Genomic DNA, 23,336 nt, shown 5'->3' with positions numbered 1-23,336 from the left:
TTTTGCATCATCCAGTTTGCTGAGCTACATCTCCCAAGTCTGCTTCAGTGTGGCACGCCAGTTAGGGGAATTAAAAACCGAGCACCAGTAAATCTGGGATACAGTACTTGAGTCCAGCTTTCCAGTCAGTATCTTAACCTCAAGGGTACTAAATTCTGCAATGTCAGTGTCCGGGGGGATGTTAGCTGTAAGGAAATAATATAATTGAAAAATATTTGTGAAACTGGGCATGGGATACTTCATGCTGGCCCTGTAATTTTTGGAACATTCGCAGGTGGCCCCCCTGCCCACACGTCCCCAAGCACAGTACCACCTATCCTGTCCAATTTTTTGGAATCCTTTGAATCCTGGTGTGTTGTAAAACCATGTTTTTTGCCATAATGGGAGTGTCAGCTTGCAATCCCAGCCTACCAGCACAACAAGACCACGTGGGTTACCTCCAGAAGGGAGAGGGGGATTGTTGCAGCATTCCCATGATGCTATCCAAGCCTTTCCGGGCATACTCCACACATTAAGTGGAGCCCCCGCACCCTCCGCTAAGCCAGTCTTTAATAACAATCAACCTTCAGGCACTTTAGTAGCATTGGAGGTCTGCCATTCCCAGGCCCTCATCATATGGGAAATTCGGCCATTAACTGCAGCAATGTGGGAGTAATCCTTCAACCAAAGAATGGGCCCATGAGGGAATAAAGGTGGTGGAACCGCTGATTAGAGATCGGGAGGGGAACATTTAGAAACATATCGGAAAACCTCTGTAGTATCATCCTAAAAAGGCTAACACACCTCAGAACATGGAGCGGAAGGTGCATCCATTTCTGGAGATCAATTTTCAAGGCAGTCACTAAAGGCCTGATTATGACTTAAGCCATGGGTAGGATACCACCACCATGGTAGCAACATTCCCCCGAGCGCATTACAATGTTCCAGCCGGGCTGACCGCAGAAACATTGTAATACGCATTCCAGCTGTGCTCCCTGGCGGGAAAGTGGGGTTGTAATCAGCCAGGCGGCGCTGAGTTCAGCACCACTGTGGCTAGTTACTACTCTGGCCGCCATCACCACATCAGGAACCATGTTCCCAGTCCACCTGCCAGGGTTTTTTCTGATGGGTGCTGACCTGCAGGAAAAAGACAGCAGAAAGGGATTAGTCATATCGTCTGGACTGTCATATTCATGGCCCTCCATATCTCTCCCATTCCCTTACGCACATACATTGACTAGCATACATGCAGCACTCTGGCCAGGACCCCTCAGCCCCCCCCTACATGTGGCTTACACACACAGCACTCCATACATTCATGGCCCACGTATCATGCTCACAGTGCACTACCCTGTTTGTCTGGAGGACCAAAGAGTAAAGTGTACTGGGGTAGGACCCCATCCACCAGTCTCTCCAACTCCTCCGAAGTGAAGGCAGGGGCACTTTACCCAGACACATGAGCCATTGTGGCTTCCAGACACAGGTCACAGCAGCACTTGCAGTGTAGGTCCTCTCCTGTTGAAGGTCAGGTAGCAAGTGAGTTAACAGTTAGAAAATGGCGGTCACGTCCGCAGCGGTGCGTACCGTCACCACCGACGTACATCGACATTGGCTTCTGGAACCCATAGGGCCTAATGTTAACCAATGTGAGGTTGCACAGCGGTCATCGACCGCCGACCGCAACGGCGCACAACGCCAGTGGAATTACCTCATTTCCACTTTTCTCTCCTGAGAGGTCAGCCAGCCGCCATTTCAGGGGGACACAGGCCATGGCACCTAACTGTGTCACAGCAGACATTGGCACATGAACTGACTCTCAAATTCACATACTGTTTCTTTAAAGGAAGAGATGCATCATTATTTCAATAGATGTGTGAATATGATCCTCTGCTCACCGTTTTTATCCCTAGAATTCAACCGCTGAGGATGAATATGAGATGGAGACATCCTCCCGTGTACAGACCCCTGGTGGACCTGGCGACAATGGAGGACAGACACATTATCCTAACCTACAGACTTGATAGGTCCACAATCCAAGAACTGTGTGCCCAAATGGAGCCAGACCTGATTTCAGCTATCCGCCTGCCAATAGGTATCCCTCCTCTAGTGCAGGTCCTGTCACTACTCCATTTCCTGGCAAGTGGTTCCTTCCAAGCAACAGTGGCCAAGGCATCAGGGATGTCACAGCCTATGTTCTCCAATGTGTTGACCAGAGTGTTGTCTGCCCTGATGAAACACATGGCAGCTACATCGTATCCCCCCAGGTGGAGGATTTGCCCACAGTGAAAGCTGACTTCTATGCCCTGGGACATATCCCCAACATCATTGGTGCCATTGATGGTACACATGTAGCATTTGTTCCCCCCACCCAAGGAATGAACAAGTGTTGAGGAATAGAAAAAGCTATCACTCCCTGAATGTGAAGATGGTGTGTTTGGCGGACCAGTACATCTCCCATGTGAATGCCAAGTATCCTGGCTCTGTGCGTGATGCCTTCATCTTGAGGAATAGCAGCATTCCATGTGTGATGTCTCAACTCCAGAGGCACAGGGTGTGGCTAATAGGTGAGCCCATGGTCCCCACCCAGTTGATGTAGGTATATGGGTGTGGGGTTGTCCCTAAGGGTGAGTGTATGTCTAACAGGTATCCCTTGAATATTTGCAGGTGACTCTGGTTACCGCAACCTCTCATGGCTATTGACCCCAGTGAGGAATGCCAGGATAAGGGCAGAGGAACGTTACAATGAGGCATATGAGTGAACAAGGGAGATCAGTGAAAGAACCTTTGGCCTCCTGAAGACCAGGTTCCATGCCTCCATCTGACAGGTGGATCCCTGTACTACTCACCCAAGAAGGTGTGCCAGATCATCGTTGCATGTTGCACAACCTGGCCTTGAGATGCCAGGTGCCTTTTCTGCAGGAAGATTAGCCTGGAGATGGTCTTGTGGCAGCAGTAGAGCCTGTGGAAAGTGAGGAAGAGGAGGCAGAGGAAGAAGATGTGGACAACAGAAGATCACTCATACAACAGTACTTCCAGTGGCACACAGGTAAGACACTGTAATTTCACTTTCCATAGCAGTTTTTTGTTGGACATTGTACATGGCAGCCTGATTTTCCATATTGTATGGCCACTTACTGTACCCTTTTGCATCTCTATTTTCAGATCTATGTGCCCCACTGTGGCTCCTGGTGTGTTCCCTGCTGCCCACTACAGGTCATACCTATGTATACATGAGTGTACAGTTGAATTGCAATGTTTACAGCTTGTTAAACAAATACATATTTGAATCAATTGACATACTCCATAATTGTATTAGTTCCAAGGGTGTTTGTTTTTGTGCAAATAAGTGGAGGGGTTATTGCAATGGGCTGGGTTGCTAATGGAGGAAAGTCTGGGGTAGTGTCCAGTCTATTGGTATCACAGGTGCATTGTCCAATGGGGCATAGGAAGGGGAGCAATAGCAGTTCAAGGTGGACAGGGTGACAGAGTGGGACACAAGGGTGACAATCAGGAGAGTCTTATTTCATGGCGGGGATCTTGGCAATGTTCTCTGGCTTCTGCCTGGATCGCAGGGACCATTTGTGGGGTGGTTCTCCTTCTGCAGGGGTGGGGTGCAGGTGGCCGGTTGGTCCTGTGGTGGGGCATCCTGTCCACTACCGCCGGCAGAGGTGGGGGGCTGTTCAATGGTGTGGCTAGTGTCAGGGGCCCGTTGGTGTGCCACTGCATCCCCCATGGTGTTGGCCATGTCAGTCAGCACCCCTGCAGTGGTGACCAGGATGGTGTGGATGTGTTTGAGGTCCTCCCTGATCCCCAGGTACTGTCCCTCCTGAATCCGATGGGTATCCTGCAACTTGTACAGCATCTGGCCCAAGGACTCCTGGGAATGTTGGTATGCTCTCAGGATGCTTGCAAGTGCCTCGTGGAGAGTGGGTTCCCTGGGCCTGTCCTCCCCGTCACACAGCAGTCCTGTCAGTGTCCTTGTTGTCCTGTGCCTCTGTCCCCTGAACTGGGTGCCCACTGCCACTGACCCATGGTCCCTGATCGTGCTGTGTTTGTGGGATTGCCTGGGGTCCCTGTAGTGGTGGCTACACTGCTGACTGACATGTCCTGGGGACAGAGGTATGAGCCCACTGGGTGGGTGCTGTGGTGGTATGGGACTGTGGCAGGGTAACCGACTGTCCAGAGGTCCCTGATGGGCCAGGTTGGTCATCGTGATACAGGCGTGCAGAGCTGCTGTCATCACTGTGGGCCTCTTCTGGGGGGGAATGGATGTTGGTGGCACCTCCTCTCTGGTGAAGTTGAGTGGGGGTCCTGTGGGGATGTAAATGCAGTGTTATTATATCTGCGTGTGCCAGCTTGTACATGGGTGTGTTTCCCTGTATGGTTGTGATTGCCCTGTCAGCTTTGCCTTGTGTGAGTGGTGATTTTGTGGGCTAGGTGATTCTCTCTAATGTGCATGCTTTAGTAATGGGTGTCCATGCAGGTCTGTGGTGGGTGCCCATGCATTAGTGTGGCATGCAGGGCTTGGTTTTGGGATGGGTGTCGTTGTGATAGTGGGGTATATGTGAGGTGGTGGAGTGATGTGGGTGAGGGTAGGGGTAGGAGTTTGTGATGGCATGCAGGTAGGGTGGGGGATATATTAGTAAATATTTGACTTACCAATGTCCAGTCCTCCTGCTACTCCTATGAGGCCCTCAGGATGCGTTATTGCCAAGACTTGCTCCTCCCAATTTGTTAGTTGTGGGGGAGGAGGTGGGGGTCCACCGCAAGTCCTCTGTACGGCTACCTGGTGTCTTGCAACCACGGAACGCACCTTCCCCCGTAGGTCATTCCACCTCTTCCTGATGTCATCCCTTGTTCTGGGGTGCTGTCCCCTCGGCGTTGACCCTGTCCACGACTCTCCGCCATAGCTCCATCTTCCTAGCAATGGACGTCTTCTGCATCTGTGATTGGAGGAGCTGTGGCTCTACCGGGATGATTTCCTCCACCATGACCCTTAGCTCCTCCTCTGAAAACCTGGGGTGTCTTCGGGGTGCCATGGATGTGGTGTGAGTGGTATGTGTGAGGGTGTGTGGGATGATGTGTTGTGGTGTGTGCTGTGAGGTGCGTGGATGGTGTATGGGTGATGGTGTTCTGTGGCTCAGATTGAGTGGGTGCTCCTGGCTTGTCTCTCTCTCAGTTAGCAATCTTTTTTTCATTGAAAGGGTTGTGTGTAATATGGGTATGTATTTTATAGTGGTCTGAGTGTGTGGGTGTGGTGTGTGTATGTGTGTCAGGTGTGTGTAGTTTGAATTGTCCAATGTGGTGTAGTTTTGTTTGTGTGTGTGTATTTTGAGCGAGGCGGTGTGTACCGCCAATGGTTTACAGCGGTTAAAAGACCGTTGCGGTGATTCGTGGGTCCTGATACTGTAGGCGTAGTTCTGTTGGCGTAACGGTGTGGGTTTTGGTACCGCCAGTTTATCACTGACCTTTGGGCTGGCGGACTTGTGTCTGTATAGTGGCGGATTTCTGTGTGTGGGTCATAATACCCGTATGGGTATACCGCCGTGGTCACGGTATGTTGGTGGCCGTAAGTGGCATTTACCGCCAGGGTTTTAATGAGGGCCATAGTCTCATGGAAGGTTTCTGACATTCAGTTGCTGTTCCAAGTTGCACACGATGTTCAAAAAAACATTTATTCTCGTGTTTTATGTAGATGCATTAATGGGTGCTGGATTATCAAAGATATCACTAGCACCAATCAGGCAAACGGTATACCTAAAATAAGACATGGGATTCCAGCTAAACGATTGAGGGCATTTTGCAAGATTTTTATGGATAAGGTTGCATCTTGTTTTTTGCGCAAATAGAAACCCATAGGAGCAGGGGGCACAATTTAATTAGATCATATAAGTACTAGATCACCAATTCCTTGTGCCACATATACGTTGATTTGTGAGATCACAAATAACCTGCGTTTTCGGCTTCTGGAATACACCTGTGTTTCAGTATCCCCATAGCCTTGCACCATATGATGCCACAGAAATTAATTTACTTTTGTTGTAAATATTGATCAATTCACTGATTAGCTTCAAACCTAATCTGGAAACAAACCTAAAAAGAGCTATGTTAAATTGTTGTGAGCTCACACTGCATAAATGCCTCAAATTTAAAAGAGAAATAAGATAAGTGAAAGTGTTCAGATTGCCAACCAGAGTATCACCAATATCATGCAAACCAGTGTCCTTTGGCCCACAAATCGTAGTGTGTGATTTGGTAATATTTATTTACAAATCTAGCTTTGCTGTAAAATCAACAAAAGTGTTTAAAGACCATTTGCCATCCTGGCTATCAAACCTACATCGTCTGTATATAAAATCACTGGCATTGAATATCCCTACCTTCAGCATTTACTGGCCCCTAATCTGTAGAAAAGTCTACAACCTATTGATATACAAACTAAATAGGAAGGATGCTAATCTATGCCTTTGCCTTACTCTTCTATTGGTTTTTAAAAGGGTTGGTGCATTCTCCATTTTTTCTAAAACAAACTGTGGTCAATACATCGAAGTGGAGCGGCCTCAAAAACATATGAACTCTCCCTCCCCCAATTGTAGACACATAAGCCCAAATTTTGGATTGGTTAATACAATCAAAAGTCCATAAATGCCATATGTATGGAGGCTTTTTTTCAACAATGTACATTAGCAGTTCTTAAAAACGACCACTGGCACCCCATCTGTGCCTGTACCATTGCAACTAGGTCTCTCTTGGATTGCCAAAACTACATCTGAGACCTCAAAAGGGGCAATCGTTTGTGAGACCTGAGTCTTGTATACTTCTTTATTGATCCCGTCAGAGGATACAAGATGAGAGAGGCTAATAAAAGGAAGTAAAGGTTATCACTCAGCAAGTGGGGCGGGTTGTGACATCAGCCTTAGGGACTGCAGGATCATTGAAAAAAAAGGTAAATTGAGGGCCTTCTAAAAAGTAATACTCTTTGTGAGTTTGTCTTTACTAGGGATCCTCATGCTTGGTTCGTAATCATGTTCTTTATCATCTGAATGGGTTCTTTATAAAGGCATCTACAGGCCTGCACCTAAGCAGGTCTACACAGACTTGTTTTCAATGCTCCTTTGAAATTATAATGAGCCAGACAGCAAGCTGAATAAACCCACTGAAATGGCTTAGCCATAGAGGATCCCAGCCTTACCATCAGGAGAGACTTGAGAGATTCACAAATAGAATAGAAAGAATGCAAAATTAAGGGGCATATTTAAGAGTCCCTAGTGCCACTGGAGTGTCACTTTACATGACGTTCCACTGGGGTTAACCTCTGCTCCATATTTACAAGGAGGTGTAATGCCACTATTTGTGGCGTTATGCCTCCTTGTAAATATGGGTCCCTCTGATGCAGTTTTATGCGTCAGAGGGCGTGCAATGGGTGTTGCTGTGGGCATGCCACAGCAACACCCATTACATTTTGATGGTGCCTCAGATTTATGAGATTTTGTAAACCAGACGCAGCACCAAAATCTAACGTCTCCCCAGGTGTGGCGTTAACAAGGCGCAACGAGGAGGAATACTTTTATTTCCCCTCATTTTTTGCTTTTTCTATGCAAAATGCCAGAAATGATTGTTTATGTGAAGGAAGGTCTCCCTTCCTGCACATAAACAATCATGCAGCACACAGAAGTGCCAAAGCGCCATTAGTGATTGTTTATGTGCAGGAAGAGATTCCTTCCCATACATAAACAATCACACCCCTCAATGCAGACGTTCTTGCACAATGGTGCAAGGATGCCTGCGTTGGCACTGGCAGCTAAATTTAGGGCCAGCACAGGGGAAAACACAGGGGTGTGCCGTATTCAATTAAATACAGCGCATCCTTGCGTTGTGTAAATGACTGAGCGCAGTGTTGCCAATTTTGGCGCAGTGTCGTGCTCTGTCATTTTCCCATAAATATGGGCCTCAATTATTTCAGCAATTTTATTTAGACATAACCAGCATGCCTCTGTATTCACAGTAAACAGGTTAGAAAGCAAGGTGGAAGGGTTTACTCTGGGCCACTTCATCATTACCCCTTTGTTGTTATGAAATTCAAACTCCAATAGTTTAACAATATAATTTTCCACGTGTTGCCCCACAAAGATTGTCAGCAGCAAAGGGTTATAATCACTAGCACAGTTGGAATCAACTTTAACATCCGTTATAAAATGTTTGGAAAAAATTCTCAGCGGATAAAATCAAATCACTTTTGCTATCTGCACTTCTTACAGTAGTTGTAGGCTAACAAAAACATGAAGGGCAGACCTAACATGAGAAAACCAATTTAAAAATGAATTATAACATTGTTAAGAGCTTCACCATAAGAACTGTGAATGGTTGCTTCTCCATATCTTATCACAAGCATTGTCATCTGAGTTTTTGCAATAACTGGTGTTGTAATAGAAACACTACACATGTTCACCTATATGTATTTACTTACAACAATTACCAGAGTACTAGGCACATCAGTGTGCTTATTATCAAAGATATTATTATAATAGTTGATGATTAGAACATTGGTCTCTCCGTCAAAATGTATATGCACCAAATGGTAACAAACAGAAACAGCATAAAACCAGATTATTCTCCCTGGACAAAGCACTAACTTCAGGATGGTCAAACCACCTTTCCACCTGCCTGCTCACGACGGTGTGGCTGAAGGGTGACAGGAGGAGCACCCTCTATATAAAATGTGTTTAGTGCCCACGTTTCTTGCAAACAAATTAGTTTAAATGAAGAAAATCAGCTCAAACTGTTTGACATACCCTTGTCAATCTTTATATTTTAGCTGCTGCTAATGCCTGAAACATCCCAAGAAACTAAGGCCCATATTTATATTTTTTTAGCGCCGCATTTGCATCGTTTTGTGATGCAAAATCGGTGCAAACTTACAAAATACAATTATATTTTGTAAGTTTGAGCAGCTTTGTGTAAAAAACTGATGCAAATGTGGTGCTAAAAAAGTATAAATATGGGCCTAAGAGACCAAACGGCTTTGACATATCGGTCCCTCCGGGGTTTTACACCCTTGAGAAGCACCATATGCAGGGTGGCCTCAGAGAGTAATTGTACAAAGGTGCAGTGAGCATGTGTAGTCACTAACTGTGTATCATGTTAGTTGTGCCTGTGCAAGATGTAGCTCCCATGTCTTCTGTCTTGTGATTGAGATGATCCACCAGCCAGATTAGTCACTAATGGTTGTTTCTTAGACTGTATTGACTTCCAAGCATGCACTTCTTCCTACAAAGAGGGGCTGTTTGTAGGGCCTCCCACACTAGGTTATGTCTGCATCGTGCTCATACATGTGGCACTGACCCCTTTAAAACTGGTTATACAACTTCCCATCCTGAAGATCTAGGGGCAGATTTATGAAAAGTGCTGTTGCACCTAGTGCAGCACCACTTTTCTTGCGCCCCTAAGTGCCCCCTTAACGCCACCATGTGTACTCCAGTGTTAAAATATGGCTCTCCGTGGTGGTAGTCAGGGTGACTAGCGTCATCATTTTCTATGCTAGTCTGGCGCTTTGCAGGACTAGCGTCAAAAATGATGATGCTAATCCTGCAAAGCATCCAGGGGCCCATTGAAATCAATGGGAGCTTCTTTTTTAACCCGCATGGGATACAAAGTGGCGCAAGGCAAGCATTGTGCCACTTCGTATATATCGCACAACATTTTTACCCTTCCAACGCCACATTAGTGTAAAAAAAGTTACGCTAATGTGGCACTGGAATGGCGCAAACCCACCATAAATCTGGGCATTAATTTCTATGTTAAAACATCACAAACATCTTCGACTAATACTCAATGGCATCAATGAGAGTTGAACACAAGTCCATCATTTCGTCCTAACGGACTTCTTCAGGGACTTTTGGGTGTTTCTTCTCCTACTCTCTGTAGATCAGCCTCCATTAGAAGAACACATCAGGTGCGCAATTGGCAGGCAATTGTGCCATAAAGAGGTCATTAGGCGCTGCAGCATACACAGATCACGGCACAGTGGTAGGTGCAGCCACACTTTTTTCTTCACAGATAAACATAACAAAGCTACACCAATGGAGGCTGATCTACAGAGAGGAGGAGAAGAAACACCAAAAAGTCCCTGAAGAAGTCCATTAGGACGAAACACGTTGGCTATGGCTCTGGAGTAGTTATTGTCATTGTGGATTAATAAGGAACAAAAGATTTCATAAGAATTTATTTTTGAATCATGTGATTTGTGAAGATATGTGACAATAGTTTGTGGATACCAATGGATACTTGGATGTGCCGGGTCTTGCTTTCAATTTTATGAGCTTTCTGGTTATTTGAGGTCTAGGGAGTTGGCCCTCATGACCCGGGCACCGAAAGTGTCGTAAATCATACATATAGAACTTAAGAAGAAGGTGCGGTATCAATTCACCTTGATCCCCTTTTTTTAATCTCACAAGTCCATCATTTGCTCAATTATAATCTCAGGGCAATTTGTGCACCCACATTTAATAGTGCCCTTGTACAACGATTCTTTGTGAATTCACACATGTAAAAAATGTGCATTTTAACAGGTCAAACTAACAAAGTGACAGGTTATACATTGAGAAGCTAAGATGAATATTTTCAATATGTTACACTTTGGCTTGCCTTAATAGATCCTCAAGTCGCACATAGCTAAACATTTGCCATGTACTTATTGGCCAGATTTAAGAAAAGCGTATCATTTAGCGTAGCAATTTTGGCCTCGTTGGGCCACATTAGCATTTAAAAAAATGTGGGGCAAGGAGGTGCTAGGGGCTCCTAAATCTGCCCCATAGAGCTTAGAATTGGGAAACACTAGAACATGAGTTGATTGCTAACAGTTACCAGTAGCTTCTAGGCTTACATCAGAGCACATTGTATGGAAAACTTTAGCCTGAAAATATTGTATCCATGAGAGGTGCATTTCCTTGAAATCAATGGCAGCATTATGCCTTTGTAGGAGTGTTGCAATGAATGTAAATATGTCTTACTTTTTTCTTTCTCTTTTGCTCATTCCCTATTTTTCATTGTCACTATTTCTTTTTCTCCATTTCATTCTTTTTGCTCTAATTTTGACATTTCTCTTTCTTTTATACCTACCATAATTTTCTCTTTCTTTTTTCTCTCAAGTTATTTTTCTTTGTTTCTGTTTTTCTTTGTTTACTTTTCTTTTCCCTTCTTTGTCTTTCTGTTTCTTGCTTTCACTTGCCCTTATGACCGCAGTTTTTTTTGCCTGTTTCTTTCCATCCATCTTCTTCATTTGCCTCCACACTTCTGCTCCTTGTTTCCTTTCTTTCTCTTCTATGGTTGTCCCTTTCCCCTCCTTTCTGCTTTGCTAATTATTTCCATTTCTTCTTTTTTTGTCATTTTTTCATTCATTGTTGCACTCATTCCCTTTTCCTTCATTCCTTTTTGCCTTCCTTCTTTCCTTTCTTTCATAGTCTATTCTCTTTTTATTTTTCTCCTTTTCTGATTCATTCCTTTTTCATTCTGTCCTTCTCTTTTCCTCTGTGTCCTACTCCGTTCCTTGCTCAGTCTCTTCTTTCTTGGCTCTCTTTCCTTCTCTCTTCTCTTATTGGGTATTTGTTTGATTTCCTTTCTTTCTTCCTCATATGATTCCTTTTTTCTTCTTTCTGTCATTTCATTAAATTTTTCCATTTTTACTCCATTTTTCTGCCATTCTCTCCTGTCTCTATTCCTCTTCTGTGTTTCGATTTTTAAAGTACTTAACATTGTAGAGCAATGACTTCATTGAGTCATTTGTGCTTTATCTTTGACTCAGAAGTATACTTACCAGGAGTGGAGTGACTGCAGTGATATGTTTACTTATAGAGCGCTATGAAGGTTGCATATACCTATTCTTAGGAGGAGGTCAGTTTCTGGACATCTAGCTATAGACTTTAAGGCAATAAGCCTTGATAATCAAAGTATTTCTGGCCTTGCTCTCATAATGAGAGTAGTGCCATACCATGTACTGCATGATCAAAAGGCCTCAAACCTGCGTGAGACACTTGTGTCTCACACGTTTCATAATGAAAATTAAAAAGACAGCTGCTCCTTGGGGACCACACAGATAAACGTTTCTCAAAACAGCTCTTCTGCCATTATTGGTGTATGCTGACCCTAACAGCGCTAGATGCTCTAAGGCAGGGTTTAACCTTTTGGCGCTGTTTTGACCCTGCATAACGATACGAGTTCAAGGTGGTTTTCCTAGATCAGAAGTAGCTTTCACTACAGGTTGGGGAACCCTGGCCTAGAAAAGGGTGTATGACAGAACTGCCATCCATAATTTTATTAAGAATGCGATTTACCAAGAAAATGGCAGGCCAACTCACTCATCTAATGTGTTTTATACAGTGTGTAAATGGGTAACATCACACAAATGTAATGGTTGACCTAGTAACAATGTGCCAAGTTGAAAGTTTTCAATGTTTTGAAGATCATGAAGTGCAAAGAATGGTGGGCAAGGCTCCTGATTGCTGGGTATACAGGAATAAGTACCTACATTCACCTAGTCACAAGTGAGAAGTTAAATTCTTAAAGTAATGATACACTGTTTTTATAATCATAAAGAGCAATACGGAAAGAAGTATCCAGCGAATAAATACAGTTACATCTAGTAAGAAACTGTAGCAAGAATGCTTACCTTAAATGGTCTGGTCAGCTGTGGGTGCCTACAACGATGTATTATCAATCCAAGGGTTGTCAATCCCATGAACAGCCATCGGGAGAAGCTATAGAAATTCAACAACCCATAAAGATCTCCAATTGATATCATTAGAAATATCAGAGGCATCTAGAAAGCAAAGGAAGAATATAATTACTGCACATGGGTGAGGACCCTCTGAAATTAAACCTACGATGACTTTAGCTATTGTGGGCATTGAAGCTTCCATCCTTATGTAGACTGGGTAAATCCTTATTTTACGTGGCCTTAAATAGACCACTTATCCTATTAAGCATGTCAAATTTAAGGCCAATATACTAAGTCATCCATTTATTTCAGCAATGAAAGAAATAAGTTTAGTCTTCTTCACTCATTATAAATCTTGACAGAAATTGACAGTTCTTCCAACCCACCAAAAATTATGTTCCCTTCCCAATTTCGAATTGGGGGATCTACTGAGTGTGTGGTGGTGCTATTATGGTGATGCAGCCTCCTCTGATGCTCATTCATTGTAAGCAGCCTGTCCGCCACAGCCCCCCCATTTATTGCATCAGAAAGTCTGTGCTATTCTATTCTATACGGCACTTATATAGTGCATAGCTACCCATTGGTATCCCAGCGCTGATAGTGTGGCACAGAATCAAAAGCAGTCTTAAAGGAGCCTGTCTTGGAGTTTTCTAAAAGTTGAGTTCCCTTTTGGATCAGTCTTAATGAGGGGGGGAGGCTGTTCGACAATTTGGCCATGTTATAGGTGGAAGGATCGCCCACCATTGTTTACCCTTTTGATGATGGGAATCTTGGCTTCTGGGCATTCAAGGAGAGCAGAGATCTCCCAGGAGAATAGGGGGATACCAGGGAATGGGAGATCAGAGGACCTTTACAAAGTAGTGCCCTGTGGGCAATACAAAGTTATTTGAACTGAATGTTCTCACTCACTGAGGGTGCCAGTGTAGAGCGTGCAAGGCTTGTCTAACAGATTGGTGTCTGGGAATACTGTATAGTTCTGTACTATCTGAGGATTTCTTTATTGTAGCATTGGGGGTTCCCAGGTAAAGTGAGTTACCGCAGTTCAGGCGGGCAAGAATGAGTTCCCCTAATACCAGCCTTTTCTACATAAAAGGAAGACGAGGGAGAACCTTCTGAACCATTCTCAGCATGCCATAGCAGATGGCTGCAAGCTTTGTTGCATGGGAGTCAAATTTGAAGGATTTATCCAGCCACATCCTAAGGCTCTTTATGGATGTTTTGGGGAAGGAGAGTTCCCCAAGCAGCTTGGTCAACCCAGGTCCAAATCTGAGTTAAAGTTGCCGCATAGTATAATAAGCTCCGTCTTGTCTCTATTTAGTTTGAGACAGGAGTTATTAATCCATTTGACCACTTCCTCTCAGCAGGGGCCCAGTGAGGAACAGGGGAAGTCGACTCAAATTGAGGGAGTTGCGTATCATCGGCATAAGAAACTAATGAGATACCATAGAGAAGAACGAAATGCACAAGTGGCCTCATGTACAAATGAAAAAGTGTCAGACTCAACGAGCAACCCTGAGGAACTCCACATTTTAGGGGAAGGATTTCTGAAGTACAGCCCCATCAAAGACCTAAAAGGTCCTGTTCTGAAGAAAGGACTTCAGCTAGGCTAAGGCAGAACCAGAGATTCATGCATTCTGTAATGTATCCTCAAGAATGCCATGGCTCACGGTGTCAAAAGCTGAGCTCAGACCAAGGAGGATGATAGATGCCAATCCTCCATCATGTAACAGCCTTTTTGGCTTCTTCTACCACAGGCATTAGGGCTGTCTCTGTGCCGTGATAAGGGTGGAATCCCGTTTGGGTGGGATGCAAGATATCATTAATTTCCAGAAATTCACATGTTTTTCAACAATTTTACTTATTCTCGGAAGGAGAGAGATCAGGTGATAATTTCCCAGAACTAGAGGGTTCAGATTGGGCTTTTTTAACAGGGATTTGATCAAGGCATGTTTCTAAGCCTTATGGACACATCCCATGGTTAGGGAGAGATTCACCATTTCTAGCAGAGTTGAGAGTATCTCTTCCGTTACTCTGGCTAGGATACGAGGGGGAACCAGATCCTTGGGCGAGCCAGATTTAATTTTACTCATTATATTTGAGAGGTTGTCCACTGTCATGGGTGGAATCACATTCAAGGAATATGGATTTGTGCTGGACAGGGCATCCTTAGATCTATTATTGTCAGTTTCAGAGGGCTCAAGGACCGTATTATAGATGTTCTGATTTTTTTTCCAGAAAGAATTTGCCAGCTGGTTACACCGTGAGGATGAGGGTTTCAAAGCAGAACCCATTGAAGAAGGTTGAAGAAGGGTTTTTGCTATTCAAAACATCTTGTGTGAAGAATTGGCAGCACAGCTGATTTTTCCCTCAAAGTATACAGTGTGTGCTTTTTTAATCTCTGCCTGGTAGACTGATAGTATCCTAGTATTTCTGCTTGGTTATCACTCCATAATCTCTTCTCTAGATTCTTTCTGCACTTCTACATGCTTGTTTAAGCTCTTTGGGGGTATACTGTGGTGCAGCTTTGTCTTTCACTTGTCTAGTATGAGTTTTAAGGAGTTAGGGTGGACCCCTGATGCAGATTTCCCATAATTAATGTTCCCCTCATTTGTAGAGAAAATCACCTACATGTCAAGGGCATTGGTATTTTGTTGTGTCTGAAACAAATACCCACTTTGGAATTTTGTTTCTGAAAAATAAAATATAATGCAGAGCAGAAGCCATGACATGGAGGGCTACCTGATAACATTTTCTGATGAAAGAATCATGCCATGTTGGCAGATGTACTCCAAAATGAATGAACCCCTGCTGCCGCTATTCATTCTAATTAGAGTGGGCAGTCTGCTGGATACCTATATGGATCATGCAGTAGGGTGTATGTGAATTGATTAACTCAATGTTCTCAGTGACATTTTCCAGAAAATGTTCCTTAAAACGTAAATTGGAAGGGCTAATATGAAGGTAACCAGTTATCTAAGTTTCAATCTCTCTTTACAAGTCTCCTCTGAGTTGTCAGCTGCCTTAGTTGTTTCCTGATATCCATAATTATCTTGCTTAGCTTTTTACTACTTCTCCTTCAGCTCTTCTGTTGGTATTTCAGTAGTTGTAATATCTGCCTCTAGGCTTCACAATGCAAAAGTATTTTTTTGCTATTTCATAACCTTCTACTACTACCGACTGCTGCCATGCTGAAGGTGCACTTAGTTATTTGGGACATGGTATGTTATTTCTTTAGTACCCATTTCGAAAAGCTGAATGCACCAAGTGATAATTCTATAAATAATATTGGAATGCTTAGCGGTAATTCAGATACGTGATGTGTAATCAGATCTGCAGACCCTAAATCCTTCTTGTTCTTTGTAGTCCATCATTTATGTTTTTAAATGAATTCAGAAATTCACTGATAACCAATGCTGATCCCATGTTATGTGCTTAAAATGGGACAAGTTTTAACAAAAGAAGTCGAGGTCCACAAATACTGACACCCTCATCAATTTAAATGTGAATATTCCTGTAGTAGTATAGATTCAATGGTAAGAATAGTGATCTTATGAAACTGAATTTGTCTATAGTAGTTATCTTGGGTTGGATGCAAAACTTCACAATATTTAATAGAGGAAAATGTATTTATGTGCCCAAAGGCTAGAACCAATAGTGTTACAGTAGAGAACACACTAGTTATACAACCATAACATTGCCAATAAATGAGCACAAACCTAATCCATTGGTGATCAATACTTCCACAATCCTGCCTGATATTTTGGCAATGTATGTGATGTTATGTGATTGAAGACGGTGCATGAGATTGCTGAACACATTGTAGCCAGTTTTGATGTAAATGATGGGACAGTAAAGTGGGCTGGAGAGCGGCTCTTGAAAATGTACAGGAAAATAGTAGGTGTGCGAACCATATTGATATATAGCTCACCATCAATATCAGGGCAGGCAGAGGCGTGTGTTTTCGAATGTGGATCATGGAGAAGAGATAGGGCCACTGTCCCTCCCTTGAGGCTGCAAACAACATCCTGTTGGTAAAAAAAAAAAAAAGAATTATGGTGACATCACTTTTCTAAAAAACATAAATGCCCTTATTTAAAGTATGGAAGCCCATCCGTTAATCTTCAATGGCAGCATAGTGGTGTACTCGACTGCCCTGGTGAAAGACCAACAACCATGTTTAGAGGCATCTACCAGGCAGGAGGCAGTCTCTCTTCCTTCATCATATCTGAAGTTGCAGCAGCTTAATTGAGGACACTGGCAGTTTGCTGTGACAGATTCATGCTGAATGCACCTGCTCAGCAAAGATTTGTTCTCTTACTGAAACAAAAATGATATGCCCCTGACACTCATAGTTTTCACCCTCTGTATGAGTCATTTCTTTCATTTCACAGCCTGCACCCCCAGGTGCCAAACAGGAAAAATAAGCATGCATGAATTTCCACCTAAATAGGGAAGATGTTATTTTAGTGTGACTGTAGGCAGTTACACTAAAATATTCCCAGGAGATTGGCCCTAAAAAAGAACATATTGCTAGAGGGGACACGAACATTCCAAAACTTCATAAAGTTGGAAGCCTCGTGTAGTAAGGTACAAATAGCCAATCAGGACGCAACACACACAGCACACAAGGTGACCACACACCCCTCAGGCTGAATATCTGGACAAGAACTAACTGGCCCACATTTGAGTTAGTTTCAAGCAACACATAAAATACATGGCAGTATGTCCGTCAAAGCTTACTGACACTAAACGCAGAATAGGCTCTTCCATCGGAAGCATGCTGTTTCTTCTGACTATTTAGATTGTGGGGACCGGGAGACTGGCTATGGGACAACTGCCAATTTCTGACAGAGTCACATATCAGCCAATCTCTAAATGAGGCCAAAAATCGCTCCATGTGGCACTTTATTGTTATAATTGCCATGTAGATTTGTATACCAGTGGCAAGTGATGGATGTTTATTCACATGTAGTTGATGGCCCTGGCCTTATTTTGACCAGAGAAGTTGAAGTGGGAATTGACTGTGAGCAGTCGAAGGGTGCTGCATGTGATTGCCTATAGTGGTAGTACGATCTAATCTTTTGTAAATGATATGGCCAATTGGGGGTGGTAATTTATTGCAAAGTTTGTCTACAACATTGTTAGTCATAATTGGGAAACGGAGATTCCACCGCTTTACTGTGTAGAACACTTGCCTTACATACAACCAAGAATGTAAATTACCAGAGGGGGTAACCTGATACAATGAGCGTAGCTCGAGCAGGGAAGTAACTAAAGTAGAGAAAACTACAAAACGAGCTACAATAGACCTGTAGGAAATGATGGTCCTCAGGTGCAAAATAGCTATATATACGGATAACTATAACATGGTATATCGAGAATGAGCAAAAGACACTTGGAAGGACAAGGCGGCTGAAATTAGAATCAGGATAGCAATTAAAGATATTTTATCATAAAAATATAATTTTATTAAATGATTGTGAGAAAACCGGGCTGATTGCAGAGGCCCCATAACTTTTTGCCCCCATTTTCCACTTTTTGCTGGTGTTTTCCGGACTTTAAAGGTGCCCTGGGTACTGCTAACCAGTCCCAGGGCCTGTGCTCTGTGTAAAATGGATATGCAAATTAGGCTAATTATAATTGGCTAAGTTAACCTACCTATAAGTACATAGGATATGGTAGGGCACGTAGGTTTAGGCACCACAGCATAGGTGGTGCACACCTAGGTGCACTGCTGAGGTGCCCAGTGTCATTTTAAAAGCAAGCCTGCCTTGCCGGCTGCTTTTAAATTAAAGTTATATGCAAATTCGACTTTGGAATTAAAGGTACTTCCAAAGTCTTAAACTACCTTATTTTTACATATAAGTCACCCCTAAGGTGTGCCCTATGTGCCCCCAGGGCTGGGTGCCATGTAACTATAAGCAGGGACTTTATAAAAATAGATTTATAAGCCCTGGTGAGGTAAAAACAGCCAAATTCGTTTTTCCCTCATTGAAGTAAATGGCCTTCATAGGCTAGAATGGGCAGACTTTATTTTAAATTTTAAAGTCTCCTTAAATGTTACATACCAAGAATTTGGTATCAAATTAATTGTTGTAATAAATCCTACAACTTCCAGTTGTTGGATTTATTATAACTAGTTCAGGTAAAAAGTTTAGACTTTACCTAAAAAGTTGCCAATTTCAGCTCTGCATTGTTTTTGCTGCTGTGCTCTGATTGGCCAGCCTGCAGCAGCTTCTGCCAGGCTACCTTGATGAGGTGTGAAGTGGCCTGACTTCACACAAAGGAATGTGCTTGGGGGAGAGAACTCTCCCCTCAGCAGATGGTGAGGCAGGAAGGGGGAGGGCTGCCAAACTGGTCTTCAAAGGCAGAGAAGGACATTTGGAGCACCCAGCAACACCCCCACATCCTGCAACCCCAGACAATTAGGTGCCCCCTTGATTAGATTAGGAGAGGGCAGGAGAGGGGTGTGTTTATGATTTTTAGCCACACCAGTGGGTGGGCTCAGCCAGATGTAACCTCCAAAAATCAGATTCATCCATGTTGGATTTTTAGAGACTGTTGCCTTCTGGGATGGATTTTTGCCACTTCCCAGGAAGTGGTCATCACAGGGGGACGACCCTGTCCCTGATTGGAGAACCAGGGCCCCCCTGCTTTTCACCCAGGAGCAAGGATAAAACTGGCAGACCTGCACCCACGCCTCAGATCCCCTCCAGAATTCAACAAGAAAGGAACTAAAGAAGAAGAAGGACTGTCCTGCTGGACACCTGGACCCTGCACTCAGAAGGACTGCACCAGCTGCACACTTGGGCTTCACCACAAGAAGGACTTTGCCTGGCTTCAACTGGTTCAAGGAGGGACTCCCTGTTTGCTACAGGTGAAAAATTGCTAAACCAGAGTCCCCTGCACCAACTCCTGAAGAAAGCGACCAGCTGACCACTGTCCAGTGGCCAAAAAGGAGTTTGCGCCAGGTGCATTCTGGGAGTTGAAGTCCGCACCCCCCAAGGACCATCACAGAACTTCTGGACCCATGGGGTGAGCTGTGGACCCCAAAAGAACCTTAAAAGAACATCTGGGTGAAGCCCCAGAAGTTTGGAAAAGATTTGAGAATTTTTGGAAAAAAGCTCCAGAGAGGGACCGACCCGCCGCGGAAATTCTAGCCGGCTTGCCTCAACCGCGACCCGGCCTGACTTCGTGGTTCGTCCCGGTAAAGAAAAACATCCAAAAAAGAGACTAAGTCCGAACGTAAAAAGTTGACCGGGACCTCCCAGCCATCGTATCCGAGAAGGGCTCCATGGACGTCGGATCAAGATCCAGGTTTACCCCGGTCGAAGGATTTTCATCTCGAAAAAACGACTAAGTCCGAAGGTAAAAGTCTCCACCGAGGAAACCCACATCGCGTATCCGGACAAGGGCTCCAGGAGGTCGGATTCAACTGGCAGGTTCGTCCCGGTGAAGAAAAACTTCAAAATAAAGACTAAGGCCCTCATTCTGACCCTGGCGGTCGGCGGAGAGACGGCGGTCGGACCGCGAACAGACCGGCGGTATTAAAAATGGCATTCTGACCGCGGCGGTCCCCGCCGCGACCGACCGCCACTTCTCCACTCCGACCGCCACGGCGGTCATGACCGCGGGGCTGGAGTTTGCGCACTCCGGCCCGGCGGTCGTCCCAAGACCGCCAAGGGTATTATGACCCTGCCTACCGCTGCGGTTTCTTGCGGGCGGGAACCGCCGTGCGAACCATGGCGGTAAGCACTATCGGGGCCAGGGAATTCCTTCCCTGGCACTGATAGGGGTCTCCCCCACTACCCACCCGAGTCCTCCCCCCACACCCTCCACCCCCCTGTCACCCCCCAGAGGTGGTACGAACCCCCTCCCCACCCCCACCCTGACATGCACATACATGCACCCCGACATGCACACACCCCCAACATGCACATATACACACCCCTACACACACATACACAACGGGGACACATACCCGCACACATACATGCAGACATGCGCACCTGCCGAACAGCACACATTACCCATAGACACAGCAGCACCCCCCGCCCGCATACACGCACTCACACACCCCCTCTACACACTCACACGCACACCCCCATGCACGCCCACATCACACAACACCCCCCCACCCCCTCCCCTCACGGACGGTCAACTTACCTTGTGCGTTGGTCCTCCGGGAGGCGACGGGAGCCATGGGGAGGTGACCGCCAACAGAAGACGGCCAACAGAAGACCGCCACACAGAAATGTGGGTCGTAATTCTGTGGGCGGTGTTCTGCTGGCGTGGCGGTGGAGGTTGACCAGTCTCCACTTTCCCGCCGACCGCCAGTGTGGCTGCTGGCGGTTTTCCGGCGGAACGCTCCCAGCGGTCAGAATGCGCACAGCGGCATACCGCCGCGGTCGGCGGTCTTCACCGCGGCGGTAACTCGGCGGTCTTGCGAAAAGACCGCCAAGGTCAGAATGAGGGCCTAAGTCAGAAGGTAACTTTTTAACCGAGGCCTCCCGCGACTTGTAGCCGAGCAGGGCTCCATCGCGGTCGGCCTGAAAGTTTGACTTTGCCCTGGTCGAGGTGCAACCAGATGACCCGATTGGCGCTTTTTGTTTCTAAGCGCTAGAAAAGTAATAATTCTTTAAAAATTCATATCTCCGGTTCCCCTGAACTGATTTTAATCGTTTTTGTGTCATTTTAAAGATAAAAATATAAACTATTTTTATAAATTGGTTTTGGATTTTTAAACTGTTTCCTGTGTTTTATTTAATTACTGTTTTGTGATATTTGAATGCTTTACACTTTGTCTCCTAAGTTAAGCCTTGACGCTCGTTGCCAAGCTACCAAGGGTTGAGCTGGGATTAATTTACTGAGACCTAACTGTACCTATGTGGAGGTTAGTGGCTTGTTGCTAGGTGTAGGTACCTACCTGCCCTACCAATAACCCATTTTCCAACATAATTGGAAGCAGCAACGGGATCCTGTACTTGTGTTCAATATCACGTTACAGTTTTAGGTAAAACAAATTAAAAATCCTTTAAATTGTCCTAGTGCAAAAATTGTTTTTAATTTTTAATTTGGATTAATTTCAATTATTGAATTTTTGTAATTTTTCTAAATTCTTGTTTCCAATTTTTGCAGAAAGTTTTTGTTGACACAAAACTAGGGAACCATGGAGCTTGATCTGGCTAGCCTACCCACACTGACAGTAGTCCAGCTTAGGGGGTTGTGTATTGAAAGAGGGTTGCCTGCAACCACTGATCTCAGGAAGCAAATCCTGATCACATCCCTGACAGCATGGGCTGAGGCCCAAGAGGTAGAGTCAGAAGAAGCTCCAGAGGAGGGAGAAAGTAGGGAGGATGCAAGCTCTAACCACTCAGGGGAGGGAAGGCATCTGAGCCTAAGTGAGGATGAGGAAGAACAGTCCTCAGTAGATACAGTCACTAGGGGCAGACCCAAAGCTAGTGGTGGGAAGGGGGTCCTTTCAGGAGGAGAGAACCCATCCATCAGAGAAAGAGAGCTGGAGGCCCAGCTAGCATACATAGCTTTGGAAGCAGAGAAGCTGGCCCTAGAAAAGAAAAAGTGGGCATACAAAGAGAAAAGAGATGGAAGCAGCGATAAAGAAGCTGAGGTGTCTATGGGTGGGGGAGTTTGCCCCAGATTACCCAAGGGGGTAGTTCCTGCTTATGTAGAGGGGGATGACATAGATAAGTGGCTGGGGGCCTTTGAGAGGGCACTCCAAATGATAAGGGTTAGGCCTTAATACTGAGGGTTCCCTTTTGTGGGAGTTGGTCCCCAACTCAGGGAGGGATAGGCTTCTGACCTTAAGGGGGGAGGAGGCAGATTCATACCCTAGTATGAAGAGGTGCTTAGCCAAGAAGTTTGGTCTGACCCCAGAGCAATATAGAATGAAGTTCAGGGACACCCAGAAGGTCAGTACCCAGTCTTGGGTTGACTTTGTGGACATTTCACTAAAGGCACTAGAGGGCTGGATTATTGGCAACAAAGTAAATACTTATGAGGGGTTATACAATTTGATCATGAGAGAGCACATCTTGACCAATTGTATCCAAGAAAGGTTACGCCAGCATCTAGTGGACTCTAAGCAGACCAACCCTAGAGAGCTAGGGGAGGCAGCTGATGAGTGGTTGAGAACCAGGGTGGTTTTCAAGTCCCAGGGGGGAGACTCCAAGAAGGGGGGGACAGGTCCCCAAAAACCTAAGGAGGGATGTGGTAAGCCCACCACAGAGACTCCCTCTGTACCCCAGAACCCTAAGAATGAGGAGAGTAAATCCCACTCCCACTCTGACAAGCAGAGACAGGGAGACCCAGGGTTAAAAAAACTCTTGGACAGTAGGGCTTGCTTTGACTGTCAGCAGACAGGTCAATTCAGAGGAGATGCAGCCTGTCCAAGGAAGGTGGTTAGCACTGGGCTGTCCAGTGTAGCCATAGAGGAGGATTCCTCAGATGATGAAGTCCTCCTAGCATTGTGCTGGGAGACAGGACCAGATGGTAAGCTGGTGATCCCTGAGGGTGGGAGTAGGCACTTCCACCACATTCAAGTGAATGGGATCCCTACCACTGGCCTGAGGGACACCTGTGCCAGTCACACTATAGTGAGTGACCGGTTAGTGACGCCAGACATGTA

General features: G+C 45.0%; 1 protein-coding gene across 3 annotated transcripts in view; it reads right to left on the bottom strand.

Annotated features, from left to right (window-relative positions):
* Positions 1 to 23,336, bottom strand: part of LOC138287452 (cystine/glutamate transporter-like) — a 171,454-nt gene that overhangs the window by 37,909 nt on the left and 110,209 nt on the right. For all 3 annotated transcript variants that reach the window (XR_011202219.1, XR_011202220.1, XM_069227881.1), the window contains exons 9-10: positions 16,620 to 16,716; positions 12,644 to 12,793 (exon numbers count right to left, since the gene is read on the bottom strand). Coding sequence is in view for 1 of the 3 variants with exons in the window: in XM_069227881.1 (XP_069083982.1) it covers positions 12,644 to 12,793; positions 16,620 to 16,716 (247 nt within the window). In the remaining 2 variants the exon portion in view is untranslated. The remainder of the gene's footprint in view (positions 1 to 12,643; positions 12,794 to 16,619; positions 16,717 to 23,336) is intronic.

Source organism: Pleurodeles waltl, chromosome 4_1, assembly GCF_031143425.1.
Source record: "Pleurodeles waltl isolate 20211129_DDA chromosome 4_1, aPleWal1.hap1.20221129, whole genome shotgun sequence".
Taxonomy (NCBI): Eukaryota; Metazoa; Chordata; class Amphibia; order Caudata; family Salamandridae; genus Pleurodeles; species Pleurodeles waltl.
Note: the sequence above shows the minus strand (reverse complement) of the source record. Positions and strands in the feature narration are given on the sequence as shown.